At 41.3% G+C, this 20,765-nt stretch overlaps 1 protein-coding gene and 1 long non-coding RNA gene across 3 annotated transcripts in view; both read right to left on the bottom strand.

Moving 5' to 3' along the window:
• The window catches only part of GMPR (guanosine monophosphate reductase), an 83,420-nt gene extending 62,950 nt beyond the window's left edge, over positions 1-20,470 (bottom strand). The window contains exons 1-2 of one of the 2 annotated variants that reach the window (XM_067752060.1): positions 20,360-20,454; positions 11,000-11,125 (exon numbers count right to left, since the gene is read on the bottom strand). Coding sequence is in view for 1 of the 2 variants with exons in the window: in XM_067752059.1 (XP_067608160.1) it covers positions 20,360-20,416 (57 nt within the window). In the remaining variant the exon portion in view is untranslated. Of the gene's footprint in view, positions 1-10,999; positions 11,126-20,359 lie in introns of both variants that reach the window. The other variant, XM_067752059.1, reaches the window with a different exon arrangement.
• LOC137231591 (uncharacterized) lies at positions 3,757-6,921 on the bottom strand. The gene is made up of 2 exons (XR_010946681.1): positions 5,052-6,921; positions 3,757-4,463 (listed from the first exon to the last, which is right to left on the bottom strand). It is a non-coding gene; the product is annotated as an uncharacterized lncRNA (long non-coding RNA).
• Positions 20,471-20,765: the final 295 nt, after the last annotated feature.

The raw sequence follows: 20,765 nt of genomic DNA, 5'->3' as shown, positions 1-20,765 counted from the left end.
GTCAGTCAAAGATGGAACAGGGTCAACTCTTCTCCACCTCGTGGGCTGAAGCCACCACAGGGTGGTGAAAGCTGCCTCCTCTAAGTGACTTCAGGGCTGTCAGGGCCAACTTCTCTGCCGGTAGTTAAGAGGTAGCCAGGGTTTGCTGTCTCTGGCTCTCCATTTGCATCACGGGCCAGACCTGCCATGAGATGTCGCTATTCCCAAGGGTGGTGAAATGAACACATAGTCATCAGGGGTGATGAAGAAAAACTGCCTGGGTGAGAGGCAGTTATTTTTCCCCCTAATGTTCTTTTACAGAGAATCAGACTTTTGGCAGGAATAAATATGTTGGGGCACCCACACCCACTCTTTACAAACCTTGGAAGATAAGTGACCTTTGGTAATGACAGCAATGTGTCCTCCAGGTACTAGAGGAAGAGCTGGACTCTGGATCTCCTCCTGATATTTGCATGTATTTTGAGCCAGTTGAATTGTGGCTCCCTGGCTTGTAGATGCACCACGCATCATCCCTGGAAGGGCCTCAGGCCCTTTAAAACAAATTTACCTAACCTTTGCTTTGAGGTTTCATTTTCTTTCTTTCTACTTTGCCAGAGCTCTGAGGGTGGTACAAATTACATGGTTGCCATTTGCATACATGTTGGAAAACTTGTTCTTTAGAATGAGAACCTTGGGCTGAAACTATGTTAAGAGAAATTTCCTAGCAAGGAAATTCCCTAGTGAGACTATTTCTGGAACAATTTTTTGCTGTAATAATAGGATTGCCTTCCTGCAAGGGAGAGCCTTGGGCCATCCAGAGACTAGAAGTATTACAACTAAGTCATGGGAATATCGCATTGACCAAGGAAGTTTAAAAGAGTCAGTTGCCAGGTTGAGGGGGGGGGCAGGTTTGATAACGTCACCGCTGGGTGCTGTGCGGGATGGCACTGGGTTCCCTGAACGACACCGTGTACAAACAGGGCAAAGCACACGATGAGAAGCTGCTAGATTAGAAAAGCCAGACACAAGCAAGCATTTTTTTAATCTGTTCCCTTGTCCCCTCTGTGCCCAAGCACGCTGCTGAGTGTTATGCATTGTCTTGGACAGGGTGGAGGACATAGGGGCCATGGAAAACCCATCTGGCTGTACCTAGAATTTGTGACCGGATGGAGGAAGCAGCCCGCTGAAGTGCGGGCAGCCTTTTCTATCACAGCCCCCTTTTGTGAACTAGAGGTAGGGAGGGGCTGGATGAGGAAATGGCAAAGGTGCCAAGACCCAGGGCTGATGTTCTGTTGGGGAAGTGCCTTTAGCAGCTGCATCAACCTAAGCTTTTCCCTTTTAAGTCAGCAGTGACCTGATTTATCAATACCAAGCAAAACCTTCCGGAGAACTAAGTAATTGTTACAAATCCAATAAACTAAAGTAAACCCAAAGTTCTCTTAGAAGTTTCAATACTGAGAACGACTTTCACCTTAAAATCATACGTTTAAGTCGATTGCACAAACACACATTTCAAATTGTAGTGAAAAGGCTGTCTTACAGGCAAAATACCAAATATGCAGACACGTTCTTAACATAAGGGTATTGACACTAGTGTTCTGATTCTCTTAAGCATTTCTGTACTTAATTCTGAATTTTTAATTCCCCCCAGGTTGAAAAACACTTATTCGTTTAAGGAAGATGGTCACCCTACCAGTTCACCAACATTCTCTACTGAGGGAGACTTACAGCTGAAGGCTGCCTGGATTCTCATTTGTGACCCTGATGGAACGTGCTTGGTTCTTGCTGTTCCTTTATGACTCCATGACAACAAGAGAGCAGTGGTCTCCCTGGATTTAAATTATGCACCTGACCTAATTCTTCTCTACTCCAGCAGGAGTAGACGGGAGGCCCCAGCTCCCACCTCACTGATAAACTTTAGATGTGTGAATGTTTTCTTCTTGTAACCCTGGAGATCTTCGAACGTGATGCGTTCCTATCACGTTCGAAGGTCTCCAGGCCTCATGGAACCTTCCATTCTTTCATATTTAAAAACGAGATGACATAACCCTTTCAGATATTGAACATTATAGATAATTAAATTTTGTATTTTTAGATGATTTTCAGTGACTGAAGGTTATTACTTATGAAGCTGGTCAACTGATATTCTCTTTCAGTCAGTCAGTGCTTTTCAATTGTTAATTTTCTACATTCTGTATTCTTCATTGATTTAATAAATGAGCCAACAACAGCAATAACAAGGCTCAATAAAAATGCATTCTATTCACCTGCTTTTATAGATTAAAAAAAACCCTGTTAATTCTCACTTTTTGCATCTCACTATAGACCCCATGGTTTTCCAGATTTAATATATATCAGAGGGCACAGTCATTATTCTCTTTTTGAGGCTTAAATCGTGTCAGCTTTGGCAAGTGAGACCTTTTCATACGACCTTTTCAACCTGTTTTGTCGCCTAACGTATGATCTCACTTCTGGCCAACTTTTAAAATCTTTGAACTTGATGGAATCCTGAAAAGTTTTTTATAAACTTCTCGCCTGTTGAGATCATGCCACTCTTACAGATATTACAGTGGTAGCGAATTGAATTTTGGATTTCTCTCATGGCTTTATCTGATTGAAGAGGTCCAGTTTTCAAGGTCATTCTGCTGACAGGACACACCTGGGTTTGAAACCCAGCATTACCACTTGTCAGCCATTCCTGGGCAAGTTTTGCCTCCGTTCTGAGCCTATTTGCTCATGTAAACATGCAGATAATATTGATACCCATTTTAAGAGGTTTCATGAGAGGATTAAGTAAGATAATGTATATGTAGTCTTTATCACTGTGCTTGGAACGTATAATTTAATAAATGGTACCGTGATGTTATTGTTAATATTATTTTATGTAAAAAAGAACTCAGATGAATTAATGAGTAATGTCAAAATGTGTGTTCATGTTAAAGACTAAACATGTATCACAACCTAACTGTCCATCAACAGAGGAATGGATGAAGATGTGGTGTATATATACAATGGAATACTACTCAGCCATAAAAAAGAATGAAATAATGCCCTTTGCAGCAACATGGATAGACCTAGAGATTACCATACTAAGTGAAGTCAGTCAGACAGAGAAAGGCAAATACCATATGATATCGCTTATATGTGGAATCTAAAAACAACGATACAAATGAACTTACTTACAAAACAGAAATAGACTCACAAACATAGAAAACAAACAAAACAGAAATAGACTCACAAACAGAAAACAGACTCACAAACGTAGAAAACAAACAAAACAGAAATAGAGTCACAAACATAGAAAACATAGACTCACAAACATAGAAAACAAACAAACAAACAAACTCACAAACATAGTAGGGGAGGGATAAGTTAGGAGTTTGGGATTAAAATATACACACTACTACATATATAATAGATAACCAACAAGGACCTACTGTATAGCACAGGGAACTATACTCAATATCTTGTAATTACCTATATTGGAAGAGAATATAAAAAAGTATACATATATATATATATATATATCTGAATCATTTTGCTGTACACCTGAAACTAATACAACATTGTAAATCAACTATATTTCAAAAAAAATTTTTTTAATTAAAATTTAAAAAAAAGACTAAACATAGACTTTCACATACATTTCACTCTTCACCAACCTCAGGCTCCTGCCACCCCAGCTCCTGAGAAGTGTTTGTCCCCCTTGGAGAAAGTCTAGCATGAAATGTTAGGTGAACCAACGCAGGCTGTGAAAGAATTCACAGAAATATTAGCAAGAGGAGAAGAAGAGTTTTTATTCACTTTCCAAGAGAGGAAAGGGGCCAGACGCATGGAGTGGCTTTGGCACAAGGGGTGGGCGTTTGAATCTTTTATTGGGCTTCAAAGGGCAAACAGCAGGAAAGAGGGGGTGGGTTCATACCTGTTTTGGTCCCCAGCTGTATCCAAGCTGGCTGCGCTTCTATAGGATGTGGTTTTTCTGAGAATCTGTAACTTTCTGTCTTCAGTAACTTTCCAGCCCTTGGATGTCTGAAACGGACTTACTAGGGGCCCTGGACAGGCCGTCCCTCGATTTTGAATCATGCTAGGTAGGTTTCCCCGAGCTGTTACCTCATGTTGAAATTCCACAGCCTCCGCGAGAAGTCAAGAGTTTCAGTGTGCCTCTGGTTTTTTGAGGTGAAATTTCTTCGGAGGGAGAAAAGACACGGAAGCCTGGCGGGCCTACGAGCTGGGAGGGGGGTTGGGCGCTGGGGGCAGCCGGAGGGCAGTTTGGAGCTTTCAATAGAGAAGCTTCAGACTTGAGTCGCGTGTTTCCTATTCTCAGTTTCGCCAAGGATGTCTCTCGTTTCCTCTCGCCTCGTTCTTTGCATTAGTCAAATGCTGTCTCCTTCAAATCCATAACATTTCATCCTCCCTTTTGCTGTCTTGGAAAGAGCTCCTAATTTCCAGCTCCTCTCTTTGATCTCTCTGCCTTCTTTCAACCTCTTTTTAAAAATGAAAACAACATCAACTGAAAATCCTAAGACGTCTTCCTTGAAAAACGCCAAGATTTACAAATATGCATACTTACTAACTTTCTCTTTAGGAATGAAACGGACTCCTCCTTTTCAACTTTTTTAGTCGGTGCCTTGTTTTCTCTGTTTCTGATGAAATGCAAGACCACCTCTATTTTCTTTTGTGGCACCTAGTATGTTTGATCAACTGTATTATTTCAGTACATTTATGTTAATATTGAAATTAATTGGGGGCATCTGCCCCATCTCTGACTGACAGCTTCATGTAGAAGCTTAATATATACACCTCAACCACACACCACTCTGCCACAGGATAGAAAGAATTCCACGTGTCAGGTGGTGAGCTACCCATCTTAAGGAATATCTCATATAGTAAAATTCTGGTACAATTAAGCCTCATTTAAGGCCCAACATAGAATAAGCTGAGCTTTGAGAAGACTTAGGATAATTCTATTTCACATCTGAAAGCATTCTCAGAGATCACCAAAGCCTTAGATTCTTGGGGGATAATTCATTTAATTAAGAGAGGAAATTAACTCGATAGCCAAAGCAACTTACCATTTTAAAAGGGATATAGAAAATTCCTCTAAAACATGACAGATGGATAAAAATTGATGTGCACACATCTCCACGTCCATTACTGGTGTAGCTAAGGACACCGGCACACAAAGCCTCTGGGCTCTGTGGCAGATCAGCGGCAGTGGATTGGGGTCCCTCTCCTGGAGATGTGCCCAACTTGTTCTCTTGTCATCAAATTGAGAAGTGGCCTAGTGGACACGCTCCCTCTAGGTCAACGTGTAATAACTCAATAAATCATTATCCAATAAAAGAGTGTCACTCCTGGCTGAAAAACTGCTAAACAGAACTCAATTTTTCCGAGCAGACTGGTAAGAAAGGCCGAGGACACTCATCCTTAGCATACAAGGTAGTGTTTTCTACAGCCTCTCCGTATTCATTATCTCTTCCTGGTCTTGGATGCCGGAAGCCTCTTTTTAATAACTTAAATCTTCATGTGTCACATCCTGTCTGAATCTCAGGGTTTCTGGAAGAAACTGAGAATAGGATTCAAAAAGCCAGGTTTCCAGTAGTCCTGTATCTTTGCAACCTGTGTTCCCTTTGCTCTGGAGAAAGGACACCGACAGTCAGTGTGCTGTATGCACCACTAGAGGGCACTTTGACACTTGCTTTCGAATCTACAGTTTTTCAGACGCCCCAGATTGCAAATATCTGTATCTGCTGTTGTGTCTACTCATTAGTAACGTTTCATAGTTGCTCTAATGAAATGCTCTCCCTGTCCAACAATGACACTCTGCGATTCTTAACAAATATTGGTTGATGATGGGGATAGTTGCAAGAGAGTCTAGTTAATTAAGAGGAAATTGATAAAGGTGTTACACTCCAGTGGTGGGCAGAATTTTAAAGGCAGGGATTAGAAAAAAGACTCAGAAGAGATGCTGCCTATGCTTTGATTGTCTGCCTTAGTAGGAAAGCACCCAGAATAATACTGTGATTTACCAGACAAATAGGGCAGACTAAAGGGTAAGCCCCATCTGACACAGACGTATGGCTGGCAGTCATCAGATAAATTCAGACCCTGCTGAGGAGGAAGGACAGACAAACACTGGGATTATATATATATCCCAAAGAACTTGGGTTAAATAGGTCTATTGAATACTACAGGGAAGAAAAGAAGGGCAGTAAATTTAAAAGGGTTTAAGGTCAGCAGTGTTCTCCTACCCCCTCCTCTAATAGTCTAGAGATCATCTGAGGCTGGGGCTAAGCAAGCATCAGAAGTAGAGGTGGGTTATGATTCCTTCTTTTAGACAGAAATGACTAATATTTGAAAGGACAGTGAGTTGTCACCATACACATACTTACTGAGAAACTTGAACAAACACTCAACACAACAAAAACAAAGAACTGGGAGTTGGAAATTTTGGAGAATGACCACAGAGCACTGCATAAAAGAGATACACATCCTTATGGTGGCACGTGATCTTGAACAACCCAGCCTCACCACTCTGACTGCCTGTCTCAATACAATTCTCTCCATCCCTTCCCGTTTCCAGAACACAGACCTCATCCCTGACCTCTTTGACTCTAGGAACAATCTATTCACTTAGAGTCTCAACTTACACTCCCCTTGACAAAAGTTCCATGTATCACCTGTGACCCTGGGCATTACGGCTAATTTTCAGGTTACCTCCTCTCAATGCCCCTGATCTGTATCCTCATTCCCATAGACAGCTTCAGTTGCAGTGGTCTCCCTATCTCCAACCCTGTCTGTACTGGCCTTACAGGTGAGAGTTTTGGAAGTCAGGGACACCTGTTTTTCGTGTTCTCTCATAAACCTAGCAGAGGGTTTTTACATAAAATCAATCTTTCAGATTTGAAGTAGAACTTAATGGTCATCTGGTCTACCCTTCTATTAGACAGTTAATGTTGAATGCTCAATGACTATTAGGATCCTATCAACCTTTAAAATTTCCTTTATGAGATGTTTAAATAAAACTACTAAAAACATTTGTGTATAGGTTTTTGCATAAATACACATTTTCCTTTCTCTGGATAAATATCCAGGAGCGCAGTTGCTGGGTCACATGGTAGACGTGTGTTTAGTTTTTTAAGAAGCTGTCAAGCTGTTTTCCAGAGTAAAATTTTACATTCCCACCAGCAATCGACGAGTGATCTAGTTTCTCTGCATCCTCGGCAGCATTTCCTGGAGTCACTGTCTTTTACTTTAGTTATTCTGTTGGGTGTGTAGTGATCTCCCTGTGGTTTTAGTTTGCGTTTCCCTAATGATGTCGAACATATATTCATGTGCTTATTTGCCATCTGTATGTGTTCTTCAGTGAAATGTCTGTCTATGAATTTTGGATTAGTCTTCTAACTGGGTTGATTGTTTTTTTTAAGGGCCATTTATTTATTTTTGGCTGCACTGGGTCTTCGCTACTGCACGCGGGCTTTGTCTAGTTGCGGCGAGCGGGGGCTACTCTTCATTGCGGTGCGCGGGCTTCTCATTGCCGTGGCTTCTGTTGTCGCGGAGCACAGGCTCCAGACGCGCGGGCTTCAGTAGTTGTGGTTCGTGGGCTCTAGAGTGCAGGCTCAGTAGTTGTGGTGCACGGCCTTAGTTGCTCCGCCGCATGTGGGATCTTCCCGGACCAGGGCTCGAACCCGTGTCCCCTGCATTGGCAGGCAGATTCTAAACCACTTCGCCACCAGTGGGAAGCCCTGATTTTTTTTAACCATTGAAACTATAGAGGTCTTTATATCATTTAGATATAACTCCTTGTCAAAGATGTGGTTTGCAAATATTTTCTCCCAGTCTCTAGCTTGCCTTTTCATCCCCTTAACAGGGTCTTTCACTGACAAAAGTTTTTAATTTTGATGTTCAATTTATTAATTTTTTTCTTTTATGAATCATGCTTTTGGTGTCAAGTCTAACACACTGCCTAGCCCTAGATCCTGAAGACTTTCTCTGATGCTGTTTATCTAAAAGTTTTATAGTTTGATGCTTTACATTTAAGTCCATGATCCATTTTGAGTTAATTTTTGTATAAGGTGTGAGACTTAGGTCAAGGTTCAATTTGTTTGTTCACGAATGTCCAATTGCTCCAGCACCATTTGTTGAAAAGGTATTTCCATTTTTTGACTGATTATAGACAGTACTGTATTTTTTTTTTTTTATAAATTTATTTATTTATTTATTTTTGGCTGCGTTGGGTCTTAGTTGCTGCATGTGGGCTTTCTCTATTTGCAGCGAGTGGGGGCTACTCTTCGTTGCGGTGTGCAGGCTTCTCATCACAGTGGCTTCTTTTGTTGTGGAGCACAGGCTCTAGTAACTCAGGCTTCAGTAGTTGTGGCACGTGGGCTCAGTAGTTGTGGCTCACGGTCTCTAGAGCACAGGCTCAGTAGTTGTGGCGCACAGGCTTAGTTGCTCCACGGCATGTGGGATCTTCCTGGACCAGGGCTCAAACTCGTGTCCCCTGCGTTGGCAGGCAGCTTCTTAACCACTGCGCCACCAGGGAAGTCCAGTACTGTATTTTTAATTTTGTATTTTTAACTCAGCACTATGTTGAATATAAGTAATAAAATCAGAGATCCTTCTCTTGTTGCCAGTCTTAGGGAGAAATTAGTCTTTCAACATTAGGTATAATGTTAGCTGTAGCTTTTTGTAGCTTTTGGTACTGTCTTTGCTTTTGTTATCAGGGTAAGACTTTTTTCATAACCATGAATTGGGAAGTGATCTTTCCTCTTCTCTTTTCTGGAAGACATTGTGTAGAATTGGTCCTTTGGTCCTGAGATTCCCTTGCTAGTCTGCCTTCTTTTCTCCACCTTTCAGAGTTTTCTTACCTTTGTCTTATATATAACGTCCAGGGGTTTCAGTCGCATTAGCAGAAGGGATAGTGAAAAGTACTTCTCCATCTTCCCAGAAGAGGAGTTCAGTTTTCCCATATTTTAAATGAGAACGTTGGTCTATAATGTTCTCTCAAGATCTTTTAAGCTCAGTAAATTATGTTATTCATGATATATTAAATCCTCATTTGCTTTTTCTTCATGTTTACTGGGGCCCTGTAATCATTATGCCATAAACATGTTTTCTAGTTCCAACTTTATAATGTACCTACTCACCGCCACATGCTTTCTGCTTGGATGGGGAGAAATAAAGCAAAGTTCTTGAGATGGTATCACTGTTTCCTTCAATAAAAAGCCCAGCCCATTGTACATTTTATGAGGTGGTGATTGCTTTGGGAGGAACCCTGCTTTAGAATGTGGAAGGTCCAGGAGCTCCCAAATGAGGTGGAGAGTCAAAGAATTGAGAACCCCTTAGAGGGTAAACTATCCTTTACCCAGAAGCACAGGCTTTATTCACTAAAGACATTTCTCATAACATTAAAATGCAAATTCAAACACTGCCTGTAAAAACTGACACCAGCATATGTTTTCAGAATTCTTCGTCTTTCCATTTGCAAGCTCACGTCCCATACAAAATGGTTCAGTCTGAAACCGGCTCCATTGGCATGTATAGCAGTGTTAAAACTTGTTCAAATGTTAATGCAAGCGATTGCTGTTAATTTCCTGTTTACCCTAATACAAAAAATGTGAAACTCTATTCATTCAGCCAGCATTTATTCTCCTCCCAGATAGATCTCCCACCAGTCTCTCATTGCCTCCCTCCTCCTGCACTTTACCCAGACTCATTCCTACAGAAATGCCCTTCACTCTATTCATTTCTCCCATGCTTCCACTATCTTTGTTCAATTATTTACCAATGGGTTTTAAAACAATTTAAAACAAATATCATAAAATTTTATATTGATTATCAAACACCAACATTTAATCTTAGCAGAATAAAAATTATTCCGTATTTCAATCTGTTTCTTAGTTGTTTTTTTTTTTTTTAGGTACGAGGGCCTCTCACTGCTGTGGCCTCTCCCGCTGCGGAGCACAGGCTTCGGATGCGCAGGCTTAGCGGCCATGGCTCACGGGCCCAGCTGCTCCGCGGCATGTGGGATCTTCCCAGACCGGGGCACGAACCCGTGTCTCCTGCATCGGCAGGTGGACTCTCAACCACTGCGCCACCAGGGAAGCCCATTTCTTAGTTATATTTTTATAGGGATGATTTTTTTCAATATAGTAGTCTAACTTTAAAATTTGAGATATAATTCATATACCATAAAAATCACCCTTTTAAAGTGTACAATTCAATGGTTTTTAGGATATTCACAGGTTGTATGAGGTCCATGAAGGTACTGAGGGAGTTGATGAATGAAGAGGTGCAGGGTGGAGTCTGAGGGAGTGGGCAGCCATGTGATGTCCTAAAGGATACAGAAATAAAGGAGAGAGTGTAGAGGTGATAATGAAAGTCCTGGGAGGATGTGATCCCTCCATACCAAGATGGAAATGCAGAAGAGCAGAAGGTCCCAGCAAGTGGAGAAAGTCAGTCAAGGAGTCCTTAGCCTAACAGAGTTTAAATCAAACTGGGGGGCAAAGTGCGTTCATGCACAAAGCAACTGGGGACCCCTTCCATGTAACTGTGCTGGTGAATCTCAGGGTAGGGACAGAGCCCATCACTCCTCTGCGGGTAAAATTTGCCTCAGGTCTACTCACAGTTGGCACAGTCATGGCCTCTTCTCCTCGGAGCCATTGGTCATACTATCTTTCCATCCTAAATGCCACCCCTAGAACCTCCCATGTTTCATTGCCCACCTCATGTCCTCTAGGAAATATTCCCCAGTGATCTGCCCACAGTGAGTCTTCTTACTGCATCATTAAGGAAATCTCACCATACGGAAGTCATCATATATTTGCCAGCAGTCTGATCACCAGCTGCCAGATAACCTTGACCTTGCAGCCTAATTCATAACCTGCCTCATCTGTGTCAGCAGCTTTCATTATCAACATTTCTTTCCAAGTGATCATTTAAAGGATCATCATCAGTGTAACAGTCTGCTAGCACTGCTAAAACCAAACACTATAAACAGAGTGGCTTAAACAACAGATACCTATTTTCTCACAATTCTGGAGGTGAATGTCCCAGATCAAGGTGCTGTCAAGGTTGGTTTTTCGTGAGGTCTCTTTCTGTCTTGCAGATGGCCGCCTTCTTGCCGTGTCCTCACATGGTCTTTCTTCTGTGAGTGTGCAGGGAGAGAGAGAGAGGAGAGAGATCTCTGGTATCTCTTCCTCTTCTTATAAGGACATCAGTCCAATCAGGTTAGGATCTCATCCTTATGACCTCATTTAAACTTAACTGCCTCCCTAAAAGCCCTATCTCCAAATACTATCACATTGGGGTTTAGGGTTTCAACATATGCATTTGCGGAGGGGGAACACAATTCAGTCCATAACACCAGGAAAAGACTGGGGATCCCTGCCATAGAAAAAAAAAGATCTAGAACATATACTTGACTTCTATATTTCCATGGACTTAAGGAAGGTAAAAAGTTGTCTCAATGGAATAATTACACGTACACACACACGTAGAATAGGTCATCTTCAAACATTTTTCACATATACCATAGTAATTTTGATAGTAATAGTAATGCTATACAATAGTAATAGTAATGCTATCCAATTCCTTGCATTTTAAAAATATTTATTTAATTAATTAATTCATTTATTTGGTTGTGCCAGGTCTTTAGTTTTGGCCGGCAGGCTCATTAGTTGCAGCTCGCTGGCTCCTTAGTTGTGGCATGCACGTGGGATCTAGTTCCCTAACCAGGGATCGAACCCAGGCCCCCTGCATAGGGAGTGTGGAGTCTTAACCACTGTGCCACCAGGGAAGTCCCCAATTCCTTATATTTTTAAGACTGTCACCTAAAAGGTTTTATCGTAAGTTTTAAGTTATTGCAAAAGATTAAATGTCTGGTTTGATGTATGGCAAATATTGAAAATTTAAAATAAAACTATGAACATTACTCATTTAATCATCACCATTTAAAATACACAAGTTCTTTTTTTAATGAACGTAAATTTTAAATTTCTCCTTTTTCTCCTTGAACTTGTATCTCAATTCTACTTCCCCACAATATCCTGTTGTAATAATACATTTTATACTTCAGAGTCATTTACTGATCACCCTATCATATTTTTCTTCAACAAAAAAAAAAAAATTAGTTTTAAAAAAATTCCTGTGACTAAAGGTTAAAGTATTAAACATTAATCTGGATTGAGTTACTATTAATTTATTATTCCTACACAATTGATCAAAACAACCTATATATTTCATATACTTTGAAAAGGATAACTACATGTAAAAAGTAAACTTTTATTGGAAATTCATCTATTAATGAGATGTGTGCTTCCTCCACTGAGTTCATATACCTATGAATGAATATTACTTCTAGGGCTCTCAGACACAATTAAACATTAATTTGATTCCTATTCTTGCTTTTATAACTAAGTGTAAACACTGGACAACTAGCTCATATAAATCGTTGGATGAGAATTGGTATACCTTTGTTTTTGTTTTTTTTTTTTTGTTTGCGGTACGCAGGCCTCTCACTGTTGTGGCCTCTCCCATTGAGGAGCACAGGCTCCAGACGTGCAGGCTCAGCTGCCACGGCTCACGGGCCCAGCCGCTCCACGGCATGTGGGATCTTACCGGACCGGAGCACGAACCCGTGTCCCCTGCATCAGCAGGCGGACTCTCAACCACTGTGCCACCAGGGAAGCCCTACTTTTGTTCTTGCAAATCACTCAGTTCTTTGAACTCAGAATTGCATGCTAAGAATCACATGATGATCCCTGCCCCTGCCCCTCCTCCCCTCCTCCTTTCTCTCTCCCCCCACCACCCCCTCTCTTTCTCATATGCCAGGTTCTCTCCAAAGCATGTTACATGAATTATTTTATGTAGTCTCCTAGCAACTCTATAAAGTATGGCCTTTTATTATTCCCATTTTACAAATGAGGAAATTGAGGAGACTGACTCTCCAAGTCACAAGTTTAATAGATGGGAGAGCGTGAATTCCAAGCCAGGCAGAGCCTGCACCCAGAGCCTGCACCCCTAGCCACGACCCGTTACAGTAGGTGGTGCAAGAAAGTCCAAGTCTGTCTCAGTGCTTGGAGCATATACTTGTCGGCCAGTTCTCTAATGAGAGTGAAAACCCCAGAAATAGGAACATTCCATAAACATTGTTTAAAAGTTCATTCAACGCATCTTCAGTCTCCTGGAGATCTGCTACCCAGCAGCTCCTGAACAAAAGACCCAGCTGCCTGGTCGGTGATCTTTAGAAAGCTAGCTGGAGGAATTGTCATGATGTAAAGGTCCTTTCACAGTATTTTCAGGGATTGTCAGGCAGTGTTTTTCACCCTTTCCATCCCAGCAAAGTACAGACTGGCTCTGACTCTCCGTCCTGGACAGCCTCGTTATGTCCTACCTATATCCAGGGCTTCAAATGCCCAAAGAGTTGGTCTAACTCAGCCTCATCGCCCCCTGCTGAGGTCCGGTCTCTAGGCTTCAATTTCTACACCAGGCACCACTGAAATGCTGTTTGATTAAGTCAACCCTGTGTTAGGATCTCAGGGTACTGGATGGGTGTGAGCAACATATTTCTCTGTTTATTTTCTTTGGATTCTAGCAGTTATATCACGGGCAGTGTTAATGTGCTGGGGCTGCCGTTGCCTACTATTCAAGAAAATGAGGGTTGGAGATGTTGGCAGAGGTCCTGTGCGCATTAGGGAGGGAGGGGGGTGAAGGGTGTGGTTGGAGTCATGTTTGGAAGTAAGAAGAGCCAATGGAAAAGCTTGGGTCTTGACTGTGCCTGACTGGCCAATGAAATGATCCCATTTGGGTAACTGGCTGTGCAGGACTGGAGTCTGGCTAGCAACAGCCCTGTACATCTGGCCACACTTTGGCCTGTCTGTGGCAGCTGATTTTGGGCTTCACGGCTATTAACCAGAGTCAGGAGTAATGTCTTTCATTCTGAGACGTCTAAACCCCCAACCACAGGCCTGTGTTCCTCCAGGGCAGAGGGCAAATGCAATTACATCTGTGACCAATTTACACAGCTGGGAGCTCAGCCTCCTGACAGAAACATTTATTTGAGATTCAAGTCTCCAGGGCGCTGGGGAGCCAGACAGGAAGTGAGGTCCCTCAAGCCTTTGTTGCTTGCTAGTCTGAGCCTTGAAAACAAAACACAACAACAGAAAATGTCAACTTTGGCTTTTATAAGCTAAAAATGAGACCACTCTCTCTACAAACAAGGAGGATTTTCGAGGCAGAGAGGAGAATAAGAATATTCAAATATGACCTGGCTGCCATTGAGTAAGGAAGACTCATCCACACCAGTGTGGGCAGGTCTCATCGAATCCACTGAAGGGCCAAAAAGAACAAAAAGGCAAAGGAAGGACATATTTTATCTCTCTCTTCTTGAACTAAGATATACATCCTCTCCTGTCCTTGGACATCAGAGCTCCTGGTTCTCAAGCCTTCAGACTCTGGGACTTATGCCAGTGGCCCCCTTGTTCTCAGGCCTTTGGCCCCAGGCTGAATTAACTATCAGCTTTCCTCATTTTCCAGTCTGCAGATGGCAGATTGTAGGACTTTTTGGCCTCCATAACCATGTGAACCAATTCCTATAATAAATTTCATCATATATATATATTTATATGTGTGTGTGTATGTGTGTGTGTGTGTATATATATATACATATATATATACACACATATATTTATATGTGTGTGTGTATATATATATCCAGAACAACATATATATATATCCCATTGGTTCTGTTCTCTTTAGAACATTTACTAATATATCTACCAATGGACATTTGGGTTGTTTTCATTTTTAACTATTATGAACAATGTTGCTTTGAATATTAGTGTATAAATGTTTATGTGGACATACATTTTCGTTTTCATTTCTCTTGGGGATATATGTGGGAGTAGAGCTGCTGGGTCATATGATAATTCTGTTTAACTATTTGAGGAACTGACAGTTTCTCAAAGCAGTCGTACTCTTTTATGTTCCAACCAGTAATATATGAGGTTCCAATTTTCTCTACATTCTTGCCAACACTTGTTATTTTCTTTAAATTACAGCCATCTTAGTGGGTGTTAATTGGTATCTAATTATAGTTTTGATTTGCATTTCCTGATTGCAAATTATGTAGAGCATCATCTGCTTATTGGCCATTTACATATCTTCTTTGAAGAAATGTCTATTCAGATATTTTGTCCATTTTTTAAATGGGTTGTCTTTTTGTTGTTGAGTTACAATAGTTCTTTATATATTATAGATATGAGTCCCTTATCATATATATGATTTACAAAAAATTTTCTCTCATTCTGTGGGGTCTTTTTCATTTTCTTGATGATATCCTCTGGAACACAAAAGTTTCAAAATTTAATTGTGCCCAGTTTGTCTCTTCTTTATTTGCTTATGCTTTTAGTATCATATCCAAGAAACCACTGCCTACCCCAAGGTCACAAAAATTTACACCTATGTTTTCCTCTAAGAGTTTTAGTTTTAGCTATTGCATAGGTTTTGATATATTCTGATTTGTATATGGTGTTTGATAGGGCCCAAATTCTTGTTTTAAATTTATTTTTGCATGTCTACCCATTGTCCCAGCACCATATGTTGAAAGACTATTCTTTCCCCATTGAAAGGTCTTGGCATCTTGGTTGAAAGGCAATTGACTCTAAATGTGAGAGTTTATTTCTGGACTCTCAAATCTATTTTATTGACCTATATGTCTGTCCTTATGCCAGTACCACACTGTTTTGATTACTGTATCTTTGTAATAAGTGTTGAAGTTGAGAAGTATGACTCCTCCAACTTTGTTCTTTTTTTCAAGATTATTTTGGTTGTTCTGGATCCCTTCAAATTCAATTTCAATATGAATCTGGGGTTAGCTTGTGAATTTCTGAGAAGAAGTCATCTGGGATTTTGATAGAGATTGCACTGAATCTATAGATCAATTTGGGTAGTATGGCCATCTTACTAATACTAAGGCTTTTGATCCATGAACCTGCGGTACCTTTCCACATTTTTAGTTCTTATTTAATTTGTTTCAACAATGTGTGTAGTTTTCAGAGTGTAGCGGGTCTAACCTTTTTGGGGGGTTAAATTTATTCCTAAGTATTTTATTACTTTAATGCTATTATAAATGAAATTCGTTCTTAATTTCATTTTTGGTTTGCTCATTGCTCCTGCATAGAAATACAGTTGATTTTTGCATAACCTTGATGAACTCATTTATTAATCCTAATGGTTCTTTAGTGGATTCCTCGGGATTTTCTATAACCATGATTAAGTCATCTGAAAATATAGTTTAACTTCTTCCTCTCTAACCTGGATTCCTGTATTTCATTCTTGCCTAATTGCCCTGGCTAAGGCCTTTTGTATCTCAGCTGTCTAAGGAGCTGAATTTCTGTTATCAGACATCACAGAAGTGCTCCAGCTTCTTTAGCCAGGCAGCTAAAGCTTAATATTCAGCTTACCCCCAAATCGAGAGATACATGCTCCCCAGGGTATATTTCAATAGAGCAAAACAAGTCTCTGGCACTAATCAGGCATGTGCTTGGTCAGTTTACTACAGTGTTCCCAGGTAGGGAGTTGGGACACCAGGAAAGAAAGAGAACGGGAACAGCTTCGGATGTAGAACCCTTTCTGTGAGGGCTAACACCCTTAGGACTGCAACCAGAGAGGGAAATGGAGGAGCTCGCAGAGGAAGAGATTGGGGCTCACGCAGACAGAACTGCAGCCATGACCTGGACAAACCTCCCGGCTCCTGCCCGCCATCCGCACTGCCCTCTGCAGATCGACACAGAAAAGAAAATCACTGCTCTTTCAAGCTACTAACCAAGTAAGTTCTTTTCTTCTCAGACTTAGAGTCAACAAATTCTGTAGGCCATCCTAATTAATGAGGAAAGCTCCAAGTCAGGCATGTTTTTCTAATGTTTTCAAGCATTCTGTGCTTCTAGCACTTCCCTGATTGGCTGGGATCTGGAAGGTATCCAAAGAGACCTCTGAGATTGTACATACTTGTGGCGGCTGTTTGCTGTGAGGTGGAAACAGACCCTCCTCCCTCACTGGAGGTAACCTCACGGCCCCCAAGACTTCAGCAACAAGATGAAATAAACGTCTTGGTTTGCAGGAAAACTGTGCAGAGCAGGCTTTGTGGGGCAGCCCTGCAAAGGTGGAAGAGCTATTCAAAGGTTGCCAGAGCCTGAGAATAAACTGGCTTTGATGAGGCTTATGGACACAATCCAGTTTTTAGCAAAATCCATGCCCAACCTCCTTGAAGTGCCCCATTGAGAAAACGGCTTGAAAATAGGTTGAATGACATGGGGTGCAACATCGGTAGAATAGATTTAATGAGCCAAAAAATGCGGTTTCAAATGCCCCTCTGAGTGCCACTGCCTGGCTTTGCCAGCAGATGTAAAAATGTGCACTGGGGAAAACTCAGAGAGACACAAAGCAGTGCTTATGCAAACTCTAAGCCAGTCAGTTGCATTCATGTTCAAGTCCAGAAAATTTACTCATGTGTAGAAAGATATGTCTGAGCTGAAGGGGGATTGTTTATGGTCCTGACTGCACGGTAGGGGTGGGGGCAGGGTGTGTGCAGAAGGAAATCTCTCGGATCTCCTCCAGAGAGTTTTTGGCTGTGCTTTGCCTTTGGCTCCCAGAAAGGGGGGAGGAGGTTGTTTACGGTACAGTCAGATCCTGATTATTCAGGGGCTGATTATCCATTTCATGGATTCACTGGCCTTGGGCCTCTCCTCCTTTTTAAGGGTTTCCTGACTTTTGGGGATGCTGTTACTCAGCTGATGCCAAATAGTAGAAAGAATGAAAAGAGACTAAAAATATTTTTACCGTATATGAGCAATTCCTATAAAGGATTTGATCAGGAACAGGGAGCAAACTGCGTCATTACAATAGAAGCTGGGGCTTGTTGGGGGGATTTCTTTCTCTGTTCTCTGTATGTGGTGTCTTGAGCCCCTACTGCTGTTGGGACTCCATAGCAGATTTGCTGGGGAAAGCTCTGGAAGGCAATGCTCATGAAGTGAAGATGAGGAGAGAAAGCAGCCAGCTGGGCTCACAGTAAGGAATGTTGACTACAGAGAGTCAAGCAAGGCAATGGACCCTGAAGAAACATTTGAGCTCTGACTACACTTGGTCTACAGCTGCTTATGTGTCACCAGTAGGATTCAAGCTCCATCAAGCTCTTAGACACCAACTGATCAGACATTTGGTAACGATGACTTGAGGGGGGTCAGGAACAAACGCCCAGAGGCCAGAAGCAAAAGTACAGATCTGTGAGGACATCTGGTGAAGCCAAACCCCAAGAAAGTCATGGAAATGGAAAATGAAGATAGTCATTTCCACAGGAGAAGTTGCATTAACCATTGGGAAGGAAAGGGGGATGACCTTTCATAAAATTAACGGCAGAAGAATCATATGACTTAAAAAATACCTTCCTTTAATAAAGATTTCTTAGAAGGAACTAGCTCTTTTATGTTAATATACTGAAGGCTAAGAATTGATTAGTGTCATTACTTTGAATTGTAATCTCTTCATTAACCTCTCTCACTTTCCTTTATTAGTGACCATTTATATTTTTTAATTTCTATGATACATTTAATTAAATGATTGCAATTATACTTTAAATTTGTAATTAGGATTTTTAAATAATTCACAGAGCTTTTCAAAGAGTTCTTCCCTGCTCTGCCACTCTTGTCCTTTCCTCTAATCTCACCACTTAATTCAAAATGAAAGTTTTTATTGCAATTGAAACAGAACAGGAATTATATTTCAGTCTTAAGTCTTTAACCTTGCTCTTGATTTTCTTCCTGTTGTTATCAAGTTTAAGAACATTCAGGGCTTTGGGTTCAAATATCTATTATTTTTACTGGTGAGGTTGACAGAAGACAAGGTGTGTTATAAACTAGAAAAACCGATCCTAAAAGCTTTCTCCACCCCTCACTGCTAGGATGTTGCAGGAAAAAACTAGTTTGACAATAATAATAGTCCTTAAACTTCTTTAGTCCCAGTTGACTTTGAGATTCTAATAAAATTTATGGATTTTCCTCCCAGAAAAGTCCACATGAACACAAAAACACAGATTCCTTAAAGCTATTCTACTCTGGTTAGTCTCCCGAAGCAAAATTGGTTCTACAGCTGCATCCATGGGAGATGAGCTTTAAGGAGGATTTAGAAACTTTTTCTTTATAGTCAACATAAAGAAATGAAGGATTGCCAAAAAATTAGGAAGGGAATGCAGTGGGGGAACTCAAAGGAAACAGAGGTGCAAAAAATGAAAATAAGTAAAACTCACAGAAAAAATGCAAAGAGAAGATTATGGGAAACCTCTTGTGGTAACACTACATGGGAGTTTATTCTGTCTTAATCTCAGCGGCACCCAGGGAAGGGAGGACCCCAGAGTAAAATGATCTGCAAAATTGCTTTTCAGAAGCAATGCAATGATGCTGACAACAATTTGAAGCAAGCATGTGAGAGGACGGCTGGGAGGAGAAAGTCTGAATTCAAAAGACCCCAGCAGGAGATGCCCCGTGACAGAATCCGACTTGACAGGCAGAGGCATGTACTTCTGCTGTCATCTCAAAACAGAAATCTCAGGTGACATATTTAGTATGCTCTTGAGAATCCACCGTGTGTCAAAGGAAGAGCAGGCATATGGTCAAGCCACAAGGCAAAACCTGCCTTGAGTGGTGGAGATGACTCAGACCTTCGTTCCTATTCCTAATAAAAGAAGGCAGCTCTCTCCTGCTATGGGATGGCTTGGTTAACTACAAGTGGATTGAAGATGCATCGGGAGTGCCGACTGTCTTTAGACAAATTGTACCTTGGGGTCTTGCCACAGAGCTAGCCACTGGTCTAGCAATAGCCTATATTTAAGGGGTTTGGCAAAAACACGTCTAATCGAGCAGTTTGAAACTGATGGGTCTGTGTTGAGGAGTCTGTTACTGGATGCTTCCGAAAATAGCAGCAAATAAATCCAGGGCTCCTAAGAGTCATGCTTTGCTCTAAGTACAGGGTGTTGCTGTAGTGGTCGAGATAAAATTCACAGAAACATTGCTATGAGTTTTCAATGACAGCATTATTTCACATTTCTGTGCAACTGATATTGTCTTGATCAGGAATAGAAAATGCTATGTGGAGATTATTCAAAATGTCTGGTCAGAAATCTGGCCAAAATAGCCTTATGGATTTATTCCCTGAGACCTCCCTTCGCCCCCAAACACATAGCAATAATATATAAAATAGGCAAACAGTAAAGAACATGTAAATATAAAAACAAAATTAGAAAGACATTGTGTGTCATTACTGCTAGCTACTGTTAACAATCTCTGAAATCTCAGGGGTAAAATACAATAAGAGTTTATTTCTCACTCACGTAAAGTTCAATCAGATGTCCAGGGGCTGCCTTCCATGCAGTGACTCCGGGACCCATGCTCCTTCAATTCTGTAATTCTTCCATCTCTGAAGAGTACCTCACTTCCAGCCGATGACTAAGAGAAACAGAGAGCGTGGGACATGATGTGGCAGAGGTTTTTTCTGAGACAGGTCTAGAAATGTCATGTATCACTTCTGCCCACATTGCTTAGCCATAACTTAGTCATATGGCCATACCAAATTGCAAAGGAGGTTATAAATGTAGGCTAGTTTTGTGCTGTGAAAATAGAAGAAACGGGGCTTCCCTGGTGGCGCAGCGGTTGAGAGTCCGCCTGCCGATGCAGGGGACACGGGTTCGTGCCCCAGTCCGGGAAGATCCCACATGCCGCGGAGCGGCTGGGCCCATG

Source organism: Pseudorca crassidens, chromosome 10, assembly GCF_039906515.1.
Source record: "Pseudorca crassidens isolate mPseCra1 chromosome 10, mPseCra1.hap1, whole genome shotgun sequence".
Taxonomy (NCBI): domain Eukaryota; kingdom Metazoa; phylum Chordata; class Mammalia; order Artiodactyla; family Delphinidae; genus Pseudorca; species Pseudorca crassidens.
This window is presented reverse-complemented; position numbering and strand designations above follow the sequence as displayed.